The sequence below is a fragment of the Calonectris borealis genome, chromosome 11 (genome assembly GCF_964195595.1).
Source record: "Calonectris borealis chromosome 11, bCalBor7.hap1.2, whole genome shotgun sequence".
In the NCBI taxonomy this organism is placed as follows: Eukaryota; Metazoa; Chordata; class Aves; order Procellariiformes; family Procellariidae; genus Calonectris; species Calonectris borealis.
This window is the reverse complement of record NC_134322.1, coordinates 9194150-9213152: the sequence shown is the minus strand read 5'-3', so window position 1 is coordinate 9213152 and position 19003 is coordinate 9194150. Positions and strand designations below refer to the sequence as shown.

Genomic DNA, 19003 nt, shown 5'->3' with positions numbered 1-19003 from the left:
AGAAAAATAGAAAAAAAGGATGAAATAAAATAATTTTTTTTTTGTAAGCAAAGAAAAGAGATACAGCAAATGAAAAATAAAATAAAGCCTCCAGCACCAGAAGCCGGTGGCGAACAGAGGCACGGGCAACGGCGGCCCCAATGCTGCTCCTCGGCGGTAAATCCGAGCAGGGGAGCGGGGCGCCCCGGTGCCCCCTCACGCGCGAAACGAGGCCCCGCAGCAGCCCCCGCTGCACCGGGAGGAAGAACTTCCCCGGGAGCCCGAGATTTCTCCCGCGGCCTAAAGCCTAGGTGTCCCCGGGAGGCTCAGCCTCGTCCAGGCGTTTCGTCCAGGGCCGCCTCTCCGGCCGGCGAGCAGGGACGTTTGGGGGCAACTCGGCAGCCCCTCGACAGCGCTCGGTCCCGGCTCCCCGCCACCCCGTCGGGGCTCAGCCCGCCCCAGGTCCCACTGCCGAGCTGCAACGCCCTGGGCAGCCGGGGAGAGGCTGCCGGAGCAAACGCGTCCCCCCGGAGCAAAAGGTCCCCCGTGTCTCCCGCTCGTCCCCCGCGACGGGTAGGCCGGGGTCGGGGAGCGGCGCGGGGCGGTCCCGGTCCCGGTCCCGGTCCTGCGTGATGCCGGCACCTGGAGGCGCCCAACTTCCCGGCGGGGACCGGCCCAACTTCGTCTCCCCCATCCCTCCCTCCCTGCCCCCCTCCTTCCCCCCGGCAGCCGGTGTGTCCCCCCCAGGGGAAAAGTCCCCCCGCGTCCTCCCGCCTCCCCGGGGCCGCCCCGCCGCGGCAGCGATGCCCGGCCGCGACACTCACTCTTGCTGCCGTGCCGAGGGCAAGACGGCGGTCCCCGGGAGAAGCGGGCGGCGGGGGCTGCCCCCGCCCCGGGCGGGCGGGCAGAGGGGCGGGCAGGGCTGCCCCCGGCCCAGCAGCGGCCCCCGCAGCCCCCAGCCCCGGGCGCGGGCCGGCGAGGGCGGCTCTGCCCGGGCTCCTTGCGTCTTCCCGGCTGCTGCCGGTGCCGGCTCTGGTTGCTGGCCGGGAGCTGCCGCCGCCGGCAGGCTCTGCCCGCACTGACGTCAGCCCGGCAGCCTCCTATTCACTCCAACCATGGCGGAGAGGAGGAGGAGGAGGGAGCGGGGGAGGGGAGGAGGCGGGGGGAGGGAGGGGGAGAGGAGGAGGACGGGAGGAAGGCGGCGGTGGCGGCGGGGGTTGGCGGCTGGCAGGCTCCGCCGAGCAGAAAGCGCAGCCCCTCCGCCTCACCCCCTAATTACCCCCCCGGGGATGGGGCTGCGCAGGGAAGAGGGGCCGTGTCCCCCCCTCCCAGCCCCCCCGGCAAGACCCTGTGCCGCCCGCTCCCGCGGGGCCGGCGCCGCTCACCTGGGCGCCCCGTCGCATCGCCGGACACCCCGCCCTGCCTCCCGGCCCCGGGGGGTGCTTCTCCGGGGGGACAGCCGGGCCGGGCCCCCCCGCAGCCCGGGAACCCCCTCGGCGCTCTCCCCGTTCCCTCGAGGAACCCCCCGACACGGCGGGCAGGGAAAGGGCTGCAGCCGTGCCCTGCCCTCCGCTGCCCCGGGCAGCTCCCCGCCGCCCCCCGGCCGCCGCCCCCGGCTCCCCCTCCCCGGCACGGCCCGGCACGGCCCCACACCACTGTCCAAATGCTGAACGTCCCCGCGGCTCCCGGGCATGGCTCGGCCCGGCACGGCCCGGCACGGCCCGCCTGCAGCCGTCGGGCAGAGCCGGGGCATCGGCTGCCCCCGGGCTGCCGCGCCGGCCCTGGAGGTGCGGGTCCGTCCTGGAGGGAGGGCCGTGCCGGGCCGTGCCGTGCCATCCCCGCCCCGACGGCCAGGCCGAGCCCCGGAGAGCGCTTCGCCCCGACAGCCGCAGCGCAGCTCCCCGCGGCCGCAGCGAGCTGGAACAGGGGCGCGGGCACGGCAGGTACCGCCTGCGCTTCCCTCCTCCGCTCCCCCTCCATTTCTATCGCCCTTATCTTCTTTCTAGAATTATACACGCATTGCATCGCCTGCAGCCTTTGCAGTAAGGCAAAAAAAGCCCCCCAAAACCCACACCAAACCCCGCACCGCCAAACCCCTCCTGGCACACCTTCACTCCGCGTCCGACCTCTCCTCCTCTTCCTTCCTGCGTTTAACCTGGCTCATATTTTTTATCTCCGATTCACTCCACCGATGCCCCGGAGCGGCTCTGGGGAGTCTCTCGCCGCCCCGGTGAATACACAGGGATCCCCAGGCAGGTTTTCTATGTAGGAAAAAATAAACCGATCGAGCCCGAGAGATCTGCAACAGCCGAACACGCCGCCTCGCCTTTACATTCGTGTTTTTAAATTCCCCCGTTATTTTCCTTTTTGCATCTGCGAGTTGCCACGAAAAGAAATACAACCCCAAATGCCACCGCCAGCAGAAACCGGAGCTCGTTGCCAAATTCCGTAGTATTTTATTTTAAAAGCAATTAAGTAACACCAATAAAAAAAAAAAAAGCATCTTCTCCTCTTCCCGGGGAGTGTAAGAAATCCTTTTGCTCACCCAGAGTCGAAAACCTAATGGCATTGTCGTTAAACACGAAAAGGAGAATATTAAGAAATTGCAACACTCCCTCCCGAGCGCTCGCCCCCCCCCCCCCCTCCCAGTTTATTTGCCCTAATAATTAATTCACAAGAGCTTAACTTCGGTGTAACCCTGGCGGTCTTTTCATTAAAAAATCCCCGCGTTTCCTATTGAATTAGCTCTGCTCCATTGTCGCTGAAATGAAGACGCCAAACCAACTTTTACCCTGAGCATTTTCTCACCAGCCCAAAGAAAAGTCTCTCTCCTTTTTCTTTTCTCCGATTTTTTTTTCTTTTTCTTTTTCTTTTTTTTTTTTTTTTTTAATTCAAGCACCCAGGCGATGGACGTGTCCTGCAATTTAACTACTTTCAAATTCTTTGTTCGGGTCCCACCGGGGCTCTATTGTCACCCTATTGAGAGAGCTTATTGCCAAGTCAAGCCTGAGCGAATTGAGACACACACGGGAGGAGCCCCGCGGGCTGGGAGAGGGCTCCGTGGGCTGCTCCGCCCGGGGGGACCCCGGCCCAGCCTCGAGGGAGCGGGCAGGGCGCGGGGCAGGGGCTGCCTGCAGCCCCCGGGCCGGGATAACCGGCACCGATTTCCCCAGGAGCCGCAGCTGCCAAAGCAGCCCCGGCCCCGCAGCTCCCGCAGGAGCTCAGCCCGGGGGTGGGGATGGGGCAGCCCCGGGCCTGGGTACCCCCCGGGATCGGGCTCCTTTGCACCCCCAAAGCATCCCCCCCGCAGCGCCGGCATCGCCCGTGCCAGCAGCTCCCGGGCTCCGGTGCGAGCAGGAGGGGGACTTACCTCGGATGCCCGCGGTGCCGCCAGCCTCCCTCCCTCGCCGGTTCTCCCTTAATCCCGAAAAGGAGGGTCCTCCCGCCCCCCCCCCTCCATCCCACCCCCCAACCCCTCCACCTCGGAGCCGGCTCCCTACTGCCTCGCCCTCTTCATCGCTCACTTTCGGAGCTCCAGGGCTCGTCTCCCGAGCAGGAAAATAGCGGGATGTGGGGGGCTGCTTTTCTTTTCCCTCTTCCTCCCCCCCCCCTCGGTTCCCCCCCCAGCTTGGAAAAGGGGGTGCGAGCTGGAAAAGGGGGGTACGAGCTACAGGGAAGTGTTATTTCGGGAGAAAAAAGCTGGAAGAGCGGTGCTGGGCACGGAGTCCCACGTAAGCCCGTACGTCACCTATAAAAATTGCCCGTTTCTCCCGTTTCTTGGCTCCCGGGGGGGTGGCTGAGATACCTCTGCCTGCGGAGGGGGGTTAAAACCCCGTTAAAACCGGCACCCCGTTTTTTTTTCCTCCTACCGGGAGGGGAAGGCAGAACTGGCGGATGCTGGAGGGCAGGGGCCGCTTCTCCGTACCCCTCCCTCCCTCCCCGGGGTGATGTTTGGCTGCCCCCTGCTCCCCCAAAACACCCACCCGGAGCCATCCCCAGGCTCTCGATGCCAGGGGGCGATGGGGGTTTACGGGGTCCTACGCCAGTCGCACCGTGAGGGCCGCGGCGGGGAGGGGGGGGGGCGGCGGCCGCCGCCCCCCCCCCTCCCCGCCGCGGTCCTCCCGTTGCGACCGGCGGCCTCTCCGTCGTGCCCCGGGGGAAGAGGAAGCCCTTGACCCCTGGCCCCGGGGGCAACGGGGTTAAACAAAGTCCCACCGCCCCATTATCCGACCGACAGCGTCGAGCCCACGGTAGGGAGTGGGGTCTCCAAGGCGGGGGGGCAAGTCGCGTCTCCCACCGCCGGTACCGGGCCCCGACGGGGCGCACCGGGATGGGGATGTTTCCCCGACAGACAGACAGACAAACAAAGAGCCTAGGGAAAAAAAAAAACAAACCCTACACACCCCATCCCGATTTATGCATTTGCAACCAGCGCTGCTGAAACAGCGGATTTTTGGGTTTATCTCGGGTTTTTTTTATAGTGGTGATTTTTTTTATAGCGGTGCCGCGCCTCGCCGAACCTCCCCGCCCGCGCCCGGATGAGGGGCAGGCAGCCCGGCCCGGTCCTGCCTGCGGGCAAAGCAGCGGGGCTTGTTGTCATCGATCCTCCCCATAGCGCTGCCGGCCGGGAGAGCTTCAGAAATAAAGCGGGGAGAATAATTTCGGGGAGAATTTATTTTTTTCCGCTTGCGGGGGGAGGGATTTTTTTGGTGGGGCGGGTTTGGATTTTTTTAATTTTTTTTTTTTTTTGCTACCCACGATAGAAATAAGTATATCAGAGACCCCAAATAAGAGGAAATCGGCGTTAACATCGGAGAGGAGAACAAGTCCCCAGCACCCGGGTCCTTCCCCAGAGCCACCCCGTAGCAGGGGGTCCCCAAACACTTCCGTGCTTCGCCCCAGCGCAGCTCACGGCTCTTACCTCCCGCCCAGAGCACCCGCAGCCCCGGAGCATCCCTCCCCGCCGGTTCCACACCCCCAGCTCCCCGCGGTGTCCGCGGAAAGACCGGAAAACCTCAAGCCCCCGGTATTGGGCGGGGGAGCTGAGCACGGGCATCCCCCGTGGGGCCGGCTCTTGCCAGGCGAAGGCACCGGGTACCTTCTGCTGCTGGGTGAAACAGCGTGAAGCATCGGATGCCAAGCTTGGGGGGGGAGCAGGTATTTTGGTGGGCACCAGGGTGCTGTGAAATGCATTCAAAGCCGCAGAAAACAGCATGGGAGGGGCGGTGCGTTTCTCACTTCCCCATGCTGGTGCAGCCGTTTTGGACACGGGGGGGGCATAGCTGTCCCCCCCCAATACTGCATCCCCGAGGGGAGGGAGCTGTGCCCTCGCACAGCTCCCTCCCCTCGGGGGTGCAGGACTCGGGGGAGCGCATCCCGGGTCTGAAGCTCCGCAGGGACCGGGAGAGGCGGGGGGGGGGGAGGATGTCACAGTGCCCGGTGGCCCCTGCCCGGTGCCCCAGCGGGAGCGCAGAGCGGGATGGGCCCGGAGCCGTACCCGCGCCCCGACGGTCCCGGCCCCGTGGGAACCGGCCCGGCGCGATCAGTAGCGGCGGGTCGTCAGCGCCACCTGGCGGTTCGGCATGGCACGGCACGGCTCGGTCTGGCACGGCTTGGCACGGCACGGCACCCTATTAACGCCAAGGCCAGGTTGGTCTTTGCCAGGAGCCACTTTCCCGGCCAGAAGAGCCCCTACGGAGGGCAGGGAGCCTGCACCCACCTGCCCTGGCCCCGGCACCTCCTGATCCCCTTCCCCTGCACCCTACGGCCCTTCCCTGCACCCTACGGCCTGTTACCCTACACCCTGTGATCATCTTTGGCTCTCTAGCCACTGCTCCGTCCCCACTCGCCAAGCTGTCCCCCACTCGTGTCAAGTGAGGGCTGCTGGTGCCCCCACACCATGCCCAATTCCTACCTGTGCGGCCCCATGCAGCACCCACCAGCCGGGCTGGGCAAGGAGACCCTGGACCCCACCGCTCATTCCAAGCAATCCTTGAGGCCTCGGAGCTTTAAGGTGCAAGGTTTTGGGGCGCGGATGGGTGCCCTGGCTCCTGGTGAGCTCTGTTGTAGGGAGCCCCACACCTGACGTGAACGCAGGGGTGGCTGCGGGGCTGCAGGGTGACGGGGAGCAGGATGGCGGCTGCTGGCCCTGCCGCCCCGCAGCCTGACCTCCCCTGGTAGCCCGGGGTGGAGCGTGGGCTCCCGCAGGACCAGGGTGATACCGTGCTGGTCCCCGCGCTGCTTGGGGGACTGCTCTCCCCGGCCGTGCCCCGCGGGCTGGGACCGCCCTCCCCCACTCGTGTTTCGAATACGGTCGGTCTCTGCTTCCGCGCGCGCAGTTAAAAACACGAGCAAAACATGCCGCGTGCGTGGGGTGCCCCAGGCGACGGCAGCCCGGGGCGCAGTGAAGCAGCCGCCCCGGGTCTGTCGCCCCGAGGCCACGGCACGGGCGGAGCAAAACGGGCAGCGCCGTTACGGCGCTCGCGCTCGACCGCGGCAGGACTCGAACCTGCAATCTTCTGATCCGAAGTCAGACGCCTTATCCATTAGGCCACGCGGCCGCCGTTACTACCGCCTTCCCGCGCGCCGTACTGAGCCCGCCGCCGGCGGACCGAACCATGCGCGCGGGGGGGGGGAACACGACGACACGGGACGGGACGTCAGCGCGGCCGGAAGCTCCCCCGGGCGCCCCGGTTTGGATCCGCCCTCCGGCCCAGGCCCGGGCGGCGCGCGCAGGGAGCAGGTAGGAGCGTGGGGGGCGAGGGGCGCGTTGTCGGGGGGGGGGGGGCACGGCTGTGTGGGGGGTGCACGCGTGCGGGGGGTGTGCGCGGCTGCATAGGGGGGCGTACGGCTGCGGAGGGGTGTGCGCAGATGTATAGGGGAGTGCGTGGCTGCGGGGGGGGTGCATGCTTGTGGAGGGTGTGCACGACTGCGGGGGGATTTGCACGGCTGCAGGGGTTGCATGCATGCGGGGAGGGGTGTGCACGGCTGCGGGGGGGCTGTGTGCACGGTTGCGGGGGGCTGCATTCCTTGGGGGTGTGTGTGTTGCATTCCTGCGGGGGGTGTGTGTGCGGGGCTGCGGGGGGGTGCACGCCTGCGGGGGGTTGCATTCCTGCGGGGGGGGGTGTGTGCGGGGCTGCGGGGGGGTGCACGCCTGCGGGGGGTTGCATTCCTGCGGGGGGGGGTGTGTGCGGGGCTGCGGGGGGGTGCACGCCTGCGAGGGGTTGCATTCCTGCGGGGGGGGGTGTGTGCGGGGCTGCGGGGGGGTACATGCCTGCGGGGGGGTGCAGCGCAGCCGGGCAGCCCGGCCTTCCCCGGCCGTGTGGTGCCTCGGGCAGCTCCGGCTGTGCGTGCCCGTAGCGGAGGTGAGGGCTGCCCCGCAGCGGTGCCGAGCTCGCCCCTCGCTGTTGCTTTCTCCCTGCAGCTCCGGCCGCCCGGGGGGAGCAGCCTGTGCTGGAGGTGCATCCCCGGAGCAGGGGGAGATGAGGCGCTTGCTCTGGAGGAGATCGGTGAGGGGCTGCGCTGCAGCCCACGGTGCCAAGCCCCGGCGATGCGCCTCCAGCTCCTCCATCAGCCGCCCGCTGCCGGAGAACCTGAGTCAGGAGCCAGCCGAGGGTCAGCGGCGCATGAACCCCCTCAACATCCAGATGCTGTCCAGGACCCTCCATGAGCAGATTTTCCGGGGGGCCCAGGTACGCTACTCGGCGGCAGAGATCCAGAGGAGCGTGGAGCACCTGCAACGCCATGACCTGTGGGGCAAGGAGACCTCCACGCTGCCCGACGTGGACCTGCAGCTGCCCCGCATGTACGGGGACAACATCGACGAGCATTTTCGCCTCCTGGCGCAGAAGCAGAGCTTGCCCTACCTGGAGGCGGCCAACGAGCTGCTGCAGTGCAAGCTGCCCCCCGCGCCCGCGCAGTGGGCATGGCAGCTCGGCTGGACCCGCTACAGCCCCGACGGGCAAGCGGAAGCCGTTGACTTCCCCGAGGAGCGGGCGGTGGTATTGGACGTGGAGGTGTGCGTGGCTGACGGCCACTGCCCGACGCTGGCCGTGGCGGTCTCACCGCATGCCTGGTGAGATGCGGTGATGCTTGGGGTCGCGGTGGGGGGGGGACAGCTTTGGGAAGGATGGGGGTGCTCCCGAGCGGAGCCTCTTTCTGCAAACCATCGCCGGCTTGTGGGGAAAACAGCAAAGCCCCGAAGCGCGGCTCTGGGATGTCCTGGTTAGCGAGCGCAGCGCTCCCCAGGGTCAGTCACCTCCCTCCCATGGGTGGGATCCTTGCTCAGCACCCCACGGCACAGCGGGTGCTTTTGGTCCTGGGAGCCCCTACTTTATATTTTACAGCTGTGGGGTGCCGCATGTCATCCGCAGGTACTCGTGGTGCAGCAAGCGGCTGCTGGAGCAGCGGTACTCCTGGTCCAGCCACCTCACCCTGGCCGACCTCATTCCCCTGGAGAGCCCGGCGGGTGCCGGCTGTGCCGGCAAGCAGGACTGGCCAGAGAGAGTGGTGGTAGGGCACAACGTGGCCTTCGACCGGGCGTTCATCAAGGAGCAGTACCTCATCCAGGTGATCCACAGTGCCATTGCCTTACGCCAGCAGCTGCGGTTCGTTACCCCTGGGTGGTCATTTGCACTGGCTTTTCAGGGTTATTTTGGCAGGTGCTGTTCTGCACAGATACCCCAGGGTCGTGCTCACCTCGTCCTGCAGAACGGGTTGAGGTTGGATCGCTTTAGAGGGAGATATTCTTGCACCCCATAAGGTTGCTGGAGGCTGCAGGGTTGCAGCTGGGGACATGGCAGGAGCCTTTAAGCAGCTGATGGCCTGCGCTGGGGATGCTCTCGGCTCTCAGAAGAGGGGTGCCGGGAGGCAAAGCTTTGCCTTGACAAAAGCAGCCTGAGCAGAGGACTTGCAGCTCTGTAACACGAGATGGTGCTTGCTGGCAGCTACAGGACATTCGGCAGCACGTTTCTGCTCCAGCACGTCCCAAACCACCTCTTCTCTCTTCCCCGATGTGTCCCAGGGCTCCCGGGTGCGTTTCCTGGACACCATGAGCATGCACATGGCCATCTCGGGGCTGACAGGCTTCCAGCGCAGCCTCTGGATGGCTGCCAAGCACGGCAAGAGGAAGGGGCTGCAGCAGGTCAAGGAGCACATTAAGAAAACGCGCAGCAAAACGGAGGGGCCAGCTGTGAGTAAGGGAGCTGAGCCGCTGGCAGCGGCGTGGGTGGCAGGGGACCGTTTGCTCCTCTACTGGGACCATCTGTACTGGCAGAGTAGGAGCTGTTGGAGCAGCTTGCTGGGTGAAGCTCTACCAGTGCCTTCCAGATGAGGTGGCCTTGGTTTAAAACGGAGCAGCAGCATCCTTTACCCCTCCTGATCTCGGCCGCAGCCTGTCCTCGTCCCGCACCGTCTGACCCCCCCGTTGTTCGCAGGTCACTTCGTGGGACTGGGTGCACGTCAGCAGCATCAACAACCTGGCGGACGTGCACGCGCTGTACGTCGGGGGGGAGCCGCTGGAGAAGGAGGCGCGGGAGCTCTTTGTCAAGGGGACCATGGCCGACATTAGGAGTCACTTCCAGGTGCGGGCGGCGATCCCAACATCCCGACGGGCAGCAGGAGCTGGAAATGGGAGCGGGATGGGAGCAGCTGCTGGGGTAGTTTCCATTTTGCTGCCCTTTCTTGCGAGGGCTGTGGGTGTGCGTGGGGCTGTGAAGTCCCCCGTCCTCCCGCAGCCCTTGCTCCGTGCTGGCAGAGAAGCGGCTGCTTTGCCTGCTCTCACCTGCCTCTGCCCCCAGGACCTGATGTCGTACTGTGCCCGCGACGTCCAGGCCACCCACGAGGTGTTTCAGGAGCAGCTGCCGCTCTTCATGGAGAGGTGAGAGCCACCGAGCTCTGGCCAGCGTTGGCCGAGGGGCTGTGGTCCTGGCTGGCAGCGGGGAGGATTGCGGCTCCTCTGGGGATGGGATGCCGCTCCTCTGGTCCTTGGGGTGGCGGTGGGAGGTTGGGGGGGCCCTGAGCCCTTTTTCAGGAGGGACCTCAGACCCCCTGTCTGTAGGAGAAGGAATAAATAGCAGCACCACGTGGCTGCAGGAGGCGAGCAGACTTAATGAGGCAGATCAGAGCGATACAGTTTTGGGGTTATTGCACAGGGTTGTTTTTAGGGCGGCGATTCATGTGCAGGGCAGGCAGAAGATACAGGGATTGTTACAGGTTTAGGGGAAAAGCATCGAGGGCTGTGAAGCCCCAGGTGAAGACACGTTCACGTGCATTTGTCGTGGTTTAACCTCAGCCAGCAACTAAACACCACACAACCGCTTGCTCGCTCCCCCGCCTCTGGTGGGATGGGGGAGAGAATCGGGAAGGTAAAAGTGAGAAAACTCATGGGTTGAGATAAAGACAGTTTAATAATTGAAATAAAATAAAGGAAAATAGTAGTAATAATAATAGAATATACAAAGCAAGTGATTCGTGATGTAATTGCTCACCACCCACCGACCGATGCCCAGCCAGTCCCCGAGCAGCGATCGCTGCTTCCCAACCCCTTCCCCCAGTTTATATACCGAGCATGATGTCATATGGTATGGAATACCCCTTTGGCCAGTTGGGTCAGCTGTCCTGGCTGTGTCCCCTCCCAGCTTCTCGTGCACCTGGCAGAGCATGGGAAGCTGAAAAGTCCTTGACTAGCGTAAACACTGCTGAGCAACAACTGAAACATCAGTGTGTTATCAATGTTGTTGTCACACTAAACCCAAAACACAGCACTTTACCAGCTACTTGGAAGAAAATTAACTCTATCTCAGCCGAAACCAGGACACCATTATAGTCTGGTGCTTCCAGGGCAAATCTCCTCCAGCAGACATCTAATTCCTCGCTGCTTTTGGCTCTAGGTGCCCCCACCCCGTGACGTTTGCAGGGATGCTGGAGATGGGGGTGTCTTATCTACCCGTCAACGGGAACTGGAAGAGATACCTGGATGATGCTCAGGGTATCTACGAGGAGCTGCAGAAAGAGATGAAGAAGTCCCTGATGAACCTGGCCAATGACGCCTGCCAGCTGCTGCACGAGGACAGGTACCCGTGGGCTGGGGGTGCAGGTCCTGCCGCTCGCAGGACAGAGACCAGACGCTGGGTGGTCCATGGGGGGCTGCGGGCGGGTGCTGGGGACGGGAGCAAAGCTGTGGTGTGACAGTGGTGTGTCGGCAGGTACAAGGATGACCCCTGGCTCTGGGATCTTGAGTGGGACACGCAGGAGTTTAAGCAGAAGAAGAATCCAGGGAAGAAGAAGAAGGATCAGGACGGGAACAGCAAAGCCCCTGCGGAAGCGGTGGGCTCAGACGGGTCCGAGCAGGAGTGGCAGGAAGGTGAGCGTGGGTGGTCCCTGGGGACGAGGGATGCTCGAGGGACGCCTTCCTGTGGGCGCCCAGAGGAAGGGACACAGTTCGCTGGCGCCGGCAGCGTGAAGCATCGCTGGCCTGTGTCCCCGTGCTGGCGCGCTGGCTCGAGGTCCTCGGCGTGGTGGCATGGAGGGCTCTTTGCCAGCCAGTCCTCCTTGCCCCACCAGACCCTGGCCCCCCCAGTGAGGACGAGGAGCTGAAAGCCCCTGCGAGCCGGGTCCGCCTGGAGCGTCTGAAGGAGACGGTTGCGCTGCAACCCAAGAGACTCCAGCACCTGCCGGGCCACCCAGGGTGAGTTGGGGACCCTGGGTGTCCCCAAGGGTTGCCCTGCACTCTCTGACCCATCCCTGCTGCTCCCCAGCTGGTACCGCAAGCTGTGCCCGCGCCTGGAGGAGGTGGGGTGGGTGCCGGGACCCAGCCTCATCAGCCTGCAGATGAGGGTGACCCCGAAGCTGATGCGCCTGGCCTGGGATGGCTTCCCTCTCCATTACTCAGAGAAGCACGGCTGGGGCTACCTGGTGCCGGGGAGACAGGACAATTTGCCGGTGGTCCCCTTGGAGGCGGAGGGCCCTCTCTGCCCGCACAGGTGAGGGGGACGTAGAGGGGTGCTGAGCCGGGGGCTGCTCCGTGGAGGGGTTTGGGAGCTCCCCGGGACTCTGCCCAGGTCCTGCCCCGGAGCCTCGGTCCCTGTCGTGGGTGCGTGAGCCCTGCCCTCTCCCCTGCCAGGGTGATCGAGTACCTGTACAGGCAGCACTGCCTGGAGAAAGGCAAGGGGCAGCCCCCGGGGCTGGAGGCCGCCGTGGAGGATGAGCTGCTGGTGATGGACGACAGCACGATGTGGCAGCAGGTGAAGGAAGAGGTGGAGGGTCGCTTGGTGGGAGGGAGTAATGGGGCTGGACTTATTCCCGTGGGCATGTGAAAACCAGCCCTGAGCGTGGCTCCGGGGGCTGGAAGTAAGAAATTTCCTTTAATAAGCGTTAAATCACTGGAGAATTGGTGTTTGACCCGGCTCCCGCCACGGTCCCTCTGTGCCGCAGGTGGAGGAGCTGAGCCAGCTGGAGGTGGACGTGGAGGAGAAAATGGGCAGAGCAGACCAGAGCCTGATGCAGGTAAAGGGGGTTTCCTGCGGGGCGGGGTGGTGGATCGATCCCTCTTTTCTCAATTTCCCCCTCCCGCTGTGCCGGGGGGGTTCCCGGCATCACCCTGCATCACTGGTCACAGGAGGAGATGGATGAGCTGTATGAGCTGGCAGAGGCAAGGAGCCAGCCCTCGTACCACCATGGCAATGGTCCCTACAACGATGTCAACATCCCTGGGTGCTGGTTCTTCAAGCTGCCTCACAAGGCAAGTTGGGTGCTCTTGGGGCTCTTCCTGGGGGCTTCCTGGCCACCCCAGCTCCTCTGGTCCTGCTGCACAGGAGTGTCACCTTGCCTGTCACCCTGGTGCTGCAGCACTCCCGGGAGCCCCGTGATCTTGTCCTGTGGGATTGGGTGGTGGAAAGGCATCTCTCTAGCTGGGGCGGGAGGATGCACAGAGCTTTATTGATGGAGCGGTGGCACGCTGAGCCCTGGCATCTCTTTTGCTGTTAAAGGATGGGAACGATAACAACGTGGGAAGCCCTTTTGCCAAGGATTTCCTGCCCCGGATGGAGGACGGCACCCTGCGGGCCGCCGTGGGCCGCACCCATGGGACCAGAGCCCTCGAGATTAACAAAATGATCTCGTTTTGGAGGAACGCTCACAAGCGAATCAGGTGAGCGGCCGCCTTCAGCCGAATCGTGACATCCCTGCGGGCGGGCAGAGGCTGCGTCACAGCCGGGGGAGGTTGTGCGGATGCGGGGGGCTCAGCATCTCGCCTGCCGCGTGTTCCCCCAGTTCCCAGATGGTGGTGTGGCTGAAGAAAGGGGAGCTGCCTCGCGTGGTGACCAGGTACGGGGAGGAACGGCCCCAGCTGGGATCCCTTCTGTGCCGCTCCAGGAGGGCTCTTGCAGGATGATGCTCACCCTCACCTCTGTCCCAGGCACCCCGACTATAACGAGGAGGATGATTACGGAGCCATCCTGCCGCAGGTGGTGACCGCGGGCACCATCACCCGCCGGGCGGTGGAGCCCACGTGGCTGACGGCCAGCAATGCCCGGGTACGGCCGTGCTTGTGTCTTTGCGGGGGTGTTTTGGGGCACCCTCTGTGTGTTTTGGACTGGTGGGAGCAGCCTGGGTTGGAAATAGGAGTTGGGGCTGGATGCTGGGGTTTGAGGTGGCGGGGCTGGTGCTGGGGCCCTTCCCTTGCTGATGTGCTTTGACTTTGGGAGAAGGGAAGGAGTCAGCAGAGGCTCCTGAGCTTCAAAATTTTGTGAAAGGAAAAGAAAACACTGAAGCACTGGTTTCTCTCTTTCCCCTCCCCTTCTTCCATGCTGGAAGAGCCTGGGGGAAGTAACCAAGTGGGCGATGCCCCACGTGTAGGTTAAACCTGGTTTTGATTTTCAGAGCAAGGTTTAGGGGCATGGGGAGCGCCGTGCCGGCACGCCGCAGCTGCGGGAGGAAGGCTGCTCCTGCCCCGCTGAGGATGAGGGGGGGGTGCAGGGCTTGCGCTGAGCTGGGCGTCGCATCCCGCAGGCCGACCGGGTGGGCAGCGAGCTGAAAGCCATGGTCCAGGTGCCGCCCGGCTACTCCCTGGTGGGCGCAGACGTGGATTCCCAGGAGCTCTGGATAGCCGCTGTCCTCGGCGAGGCACACTTCGCCGGCATGCACGGTGAGCCGGGGCTGCGCCGCGGGGCAGATGGGTTCACTGGGTAGCGGGGTGACCCGCCGAGCCCCGTCCCGTTTGGTGTCCAACCGCTGCTCCCCTCCCGGCAGGCTGCACGGCCTTCGGCTGGATGACTCTGCAGGGGAAGAAGAGCAACGGGACAGACCTGCACAGCAAGACGGCCGCCACGGTGGGCATCAGCCGGGAGCACGCCAAAGTCTTCAACTACGGGCGCATCTACGGGGCCGGGCAGCCCTTCGCTGAGCGGCTGCTGATGCAGTTCAACCATCGGCTGACGCAGCAGCAGGCCCGTGAGAAGGCTCAGCAGATGTACGCGGTCACCAAGGGCGTCCGGAGGTGGGTGCTGCCTGGGGAGGCGGAGGATGAGCAGGGACGGGGCTGGCGGCGGTGCCCCATGGGACCTGGGCGTGGGTCACTCTCCCCTCCAGGTTTCGCCTCTCTGAGGACGGGGAGTGGCTGGTGAGGGAGCTGGACCTGGCTGTGGACAGGGCGGGGGATGGATCGGTGTCGGCCAAGGATGTCCAGCGGCTCCAGAGAGAAGCCACGAAAAGGTGAGATGCTGCAACCCCACGCAGCTCTGGTGGCATCAGGGGGTGAGGCCGAGGGAGCTGCAGCCCGCGGGCAGCAGGCAGGGAAGGGAGACGGGGCTGGACGGTCCTGATTCTCCCTCTCTGCTGTCCCAGGGCTGAGTCCATTTGATCTGGGACCTCCCAGTCTCTCCCAGTGAGCAATTAGCAGCAGGAGGCTGCAGGGGCTCGTCCGGCTGCCCCAAACTGGGAGGGAGCATTTGAGGCTCTCAAACAGGGCCTGCAGCCTCGTCCCACGCTTCCAGCAAACCCCCCCCTCTGCCCCACCAGGTCCCGGAGGAAGAAGAAGTGGGACGTGGTGGAGCACCGAGTGTGGGCTGGAGGCACCGAGTCCGAAATGTTCAACAAGCTGGAGAGCATCGCCTTATCCCCGTCCCCGCAGACCCCGGTGCTGGGCTGTCACATCAGCAGGGCCCTGGAGCCCGCCGTGGCCAAGGGGGAGGTGAGGACGCGGCTCTGCGCTGCCGAGCTCTCGGCTTTGCTTGTCTTCTCCGAAACAGCAACCCCAAGTTCAGCCCTTCTTAGATGCTGGAGACCCAGTAGGCTCTTGAAGCCATGCAGCAGACCCATGGCCTCTATATCTGCATGCCATCAAGAAAACCCAACAACCCTGAATTTAACAGGCTTCTGCCGGGAGCTCTCCTGTAGCGGGACCAGGCCCGGGACCCCAGTGCTCCCCTAGCATCCATCTGTGTTTCCTTCCACCAGTTTCTGACCAGCAGAGTGAACTGGGTGGTGCAGAGCTCGGCCGTCGATTACCTGCACCTCATGCTGGTCGCCATGAAGTGGCTCTTCGAGGAGTTCGACATCAACGGGCGCTTCTGCATCAGCATCCACGACGAGGTGCGCTACCTGGTCCAGCAGCAGGATCGCTACCGGGCAGCCCTGGCCCTGCAGATCACCAACCTCCTCACGCGGTGAGACGTGACGGCTGTGGTCTCTCCTGGGAACGAGCGCCAGCGCCTCTGGGGTGGGATGGGGCAAGCCCAGGGGACTGGGGTGACAACAGAGGGGTTAGCTTTGCCCACAGCAAGCTGGCGCAGAGCGGTTTTCTTCTGCTCGAGGGAAGTTGGCAGCGCTGGGGGTTGCAGTTCCTTCACGCGTGACTCGGGTGGCTATAAATGGAGCTCGGCTTCGATTTCCAGAGGTAGTCTGCTGGCAAGCGGGGGATAGCGTCAGCTTTTGGCTCCTGCAGGGATGGGGCCAATCGTTCCGCTCTGCTGGGATGCGAGCGCATTGCCTCCTGCTCCCTTCAGCTCTGTGGCTGTCGCGTAGCAGCAGCCCTTGGGCTTGATTGAGCAGCCGGGAGCGTGAAACTGTCCCCATCCCTCGTCTCTCCCCTGCCTTCAGGGGACAGCAAGGGACACGGCTTGTTGTCTCTGCTGCGAGCACCAGCGCTGTTGCCCCTTCCGCAGCGTGGGGCGTTCCTGTGGCCTCCCTGCCCCGTGCAAGGTTAAGCTCAGCCTGGAAAGCTCCTGGACCTCAAAGGGCTCCCTTCAATCCAGCTCCGGTACAGCCTGCTTTGCCAAATCCCCTTCCCGGCGCTGTGGGGTATTTAGTTACACAGGAGCAGGCCAAAGCTGAGCTGTTTTCTCCTGCGCTGAGGCAGGGATACAGCAAACAGCCTTTCTGTGCCGGTGCGGCAGGCACAGCGGGGGCAGGCGCCCTGACGTTCGTGCCTTTGTGCCGGCTCCTGCAAGCACAGTGCTTCCTGCTGGGAAAATCCAGCATCTGCTCTGCCTGGGAGGATTAGCCAGCAGCAAAGGGCTGGGTTCTTCCTTTCTTCCGAGGAGGCTCAATGTACCGTCGCTCTGTTCCTCCCACCTCCACTTTAGCAATACTTGACCCTCCTGCTACTCCGTACTTAAAAAGCACCTTGTCTTCCAGCTGCTGAGTGACGCGGGTGCAAAGTAACCTGTTGGCGATGGCTGGCCGATGTTTTGTGACGCTGTGGCTGATCAAAGCCAGCTGTGACAAGGCTAAGGGTGATGTGCAGCACCGTCCCACCTGGTCTCTTGTTCTTCTAGGTGCATGTTTGCCTACAAACTGGGCCTCCAGGATCTGCCACAGTCGGTGGCTTTCTTCAGCGCAGTGGACGTTGACCAGTGCTTAAGGAAAGAGGTGACGATGAACTGCGCAACGCCATCAAATCCAACCGGGATGGAGAAGAAGTACGGCATCCCTCAAGGTGAGCCGTGTCCGTGCAAGCTAACCCCACCTGTAGTCCCCTCTGCGCAAACCTCCCCAGCTTAGGCAGCGCACTTGGCCTAGGCAGGCATTCCCCGAGGGCTCCTCTGTCCGCCAGAGGCACCTCCTGAGCCCCGTGCGTCCCAACCCATCGGCTGCCTTGCAGCAACCGTCACCCTGGCGCCAGCCCCTCTGTACCCCTCTTTCCTTTCTCAATCCCTGAGTAGTTCGTGCTGCAGCTGCCGACCATTTGACAGCGATGAGCCGGGCTTGGCTCCGTTATCCCGCGCACGCGTTTGCTTTGTTTCCCTCAAAGAGAGAGGAGCCCTCCTGTGCACGTTTAACACAGCCCAAGATTGAATTGTTCCTTCTCTGAAATGAGGCCTCAACATCCTTGTGTATTTTGCCCTCCAGACCCAAACTTTTCCAGCCTTTGGTGCTTTGTCTCCTTTCCCCCTCCCCCTTAGCCCAGCCCAGCTCTGTTCAGAGAACTGCCTTGGCATTGCTGTGGTCTTCCCCAGCACTCCCAAGGCCTACAGTCATCTCTGACTGCACTTTAACTGCTGCAAAAAACATTTAACCTGGCTGGGAGCTGCTTTAAACAGCTCCTCCTTGCTGTGCGGCAGCGTTTTCCCAGATAAGAAGAACCTGCCCTCAGATTTGTTCTCTCAGTTGTTGAATACATCAGACGCTGCCCTCTTAGGTAACCTTTATTAGGAGTCTTACAGGCAAAGGGTGCTTTTAGAAACAGGATTTGTGTTCTTTGGGCAAAAAGGGCACGTCTGTTCTCGCCCAGAACAAGGCAAATTAAACAAGCGCATTGCATCAGGGTCAGCAAAAAACGTAACAGCAAAACCAGCCTGGCCAGAGGAAGCTGTCACCTCTCTGCTGCTCAGGAGCTGCACGCAGCAGCAAGCTTCAACGCCGAGGCGGAACAGCTCGTGTTTCCAGCTTCCTACTGGTGATGGTGCCTGCATTCACACCTCCACACAAAACACAAGTTTGAATAAATTTAGGGCTTTTTATGCTACATGCTCTGAACTAAAGCAAATCATGACTGTCACTCTCTTATGTTACACAGTCTCTGAGTGTACTGCAGAATGCAGGGAACTGATTGTCCCATTGTCTTCCAGGAGAAGCACTGGATATATATCAGCTAATTGAAATAACCAGAGGTTCGCTGGAGAAGAAATGATGACGCTAGAGTGCCAGAATGACAATTGTCCAGAGAGCGTGCCAGAGCCTGGCTGTCCTTTCAGAAGGAGATCTTTTGGCAGGGACTGATCCCGGTCACTCTGTTGCCTTTTCGCACAAGGAGAGATGTTCCTGGGGAAGAAGATTTTGATAGCAGCATTCAAATAGCAGAGGTGCTTCCGAGGGCAGCGGCCAGCTGCGAAACCTCAGACAGTGGCCCCAGTCACTGCTTGCGTGCCCATGGGCACAAAGGAAGAAGTCGTAAGTATTGGCAAGAGAAACAACAAACCCTCGTCTCCATACACACAGTTCTCCAAGACCAAGGCGAGTCTGCCACAGAACGGGCACTGTGGGAGGAGGCAGCAGCGGCAACCCCAGCTTTATTTTTTTCGCTGTCTCTTCTTTTTGGGTTCCTGATTCTCATCTGTCTGCTCTGCTGTGCTGCTCTGCAGAGGGGAGGGAGAGAGTAGCAGTACAGAGTGTGATTGTTTTTGTGTGATTAGTCTAAGGAATGTTTATCTAAAGCAAGAAACCAGGTGTGCAGAACAGGATTTAGCTCTTTTTCCTCCCTAACAAAATGACCTGAATATGGGACTCCTCTCACCCACTGAGACTTTCCCCGTGGACCCCCCCAGTTCATGCTGGAGCTTAGACCACAGGTTACCAATGGCACAGGACAGGGACTGTTTTTGTGCTGGATTTTGCCTTGTTGAAACACTCAGGAAAATATGGACAGAAGCACCAATAAAAACCTGGACAATCAGCAAAGTAAATTGTTTATTTTTTTATCCAGCACAGGTTGTGCTGCCTTCACCAGGACTATCTGGTAGAGGAGACGGGTCTGAGGAGAATGATGCCTTGCAGAGTTTGCCCTCCCAGCTGTTTATCTACAAAAGTT

At 62.6% G+C, this 19003-nt stretch overlaps 1 protein-coding gene and 1 non-coding gene across 3 annotated transcripts; one reads left to right on the top strand and one right to left on the bottom strand.

Moving 5' to 3' along the window:
• Positions 1 to 6466: 6466 nt before the first annotated feature.
• TRNAR-UCG (transfer RNA arginine (anticodon UCG)) lies at positions 6467 to 6539 on the bottom strand. Its single transcript has one exon. It is a non-coding gene; the product is annotated as a tRNA-Arg (tRNA).
• Positions 6540 to 6581: 42 nt separating this feature from the next.
• On the top strand, positions 6582 to 18878 carry POLG (DNA polymerase gamma, catalytic subunit). 2 transcript variants are annotated; one of them, XM_075159911.1, is made up of 23 exons: positions 6582 to 6721; positions 7403 to 8053; positions 8352 to 8547; positions 9002 to 9169; positions 9414 to 9560; positions 9777 to 9856; positions 10869 to 11051; positions 11184 to 11341; positions 11542 to 11665; positions 11736 to 11960; positions 12101 to 12221; positions 12412 to 12483; positions 12596 to 12718; positions 12966 to 13126; positions 13249 to 13302; positions 13394 to 13511; positions 13987 to 14122; positions 14227 to 14473; positions 14566 to 14688; positions 14995 to 15166; positions 15433 to 15641; positions 16752 to 16912; positions 18045 to 18878. In XM_075159911.1, the coding sequence occupies exons 1-23, from the start codon at positions 6597 to 6599 to the stop codon at positions 18104 to 18106; spliced, it is 3816 nt and encodes a 1271-aa protein (XP_075016012.1). In that variant the 5' UTR covers positions 6582 to 6596; the 3' UTR covers positions 18107 to 18878. The 2 variants fall into 2 exon arrangements, with proteins under 2 accessions (XP_075016012.1, XP_075016011.1); XM_075159910.1 differs by having other exon boundaries at positions 9714 to 9856.
• Positions 18879 to 19003: the final 125 nt, after the last annotated feature.

Coding starts and splice junctions, on each gene's coding strand:
- POLG (XM_075159910.1), top strand. CDS start 6,597: ATGCGCGCGGGGGGGGGGAACACGACGACACGGGACGGGACGTCAGCG. Junction 8,054..8,351: donor GCGGTCTCACCGCATGCCTG/GTGAGATGCGGT, acceptor TGTCATCCGCAG/GTACTCGTGGTGCAGCAAGC. Junction 9,561..9,713: donor ACATTAGGAGTCACTTCCAG/GTGCGGGCGGCG, acceptor GTCCTCCCGCAG/CCCTTGCTCCGTGCTGGCAG.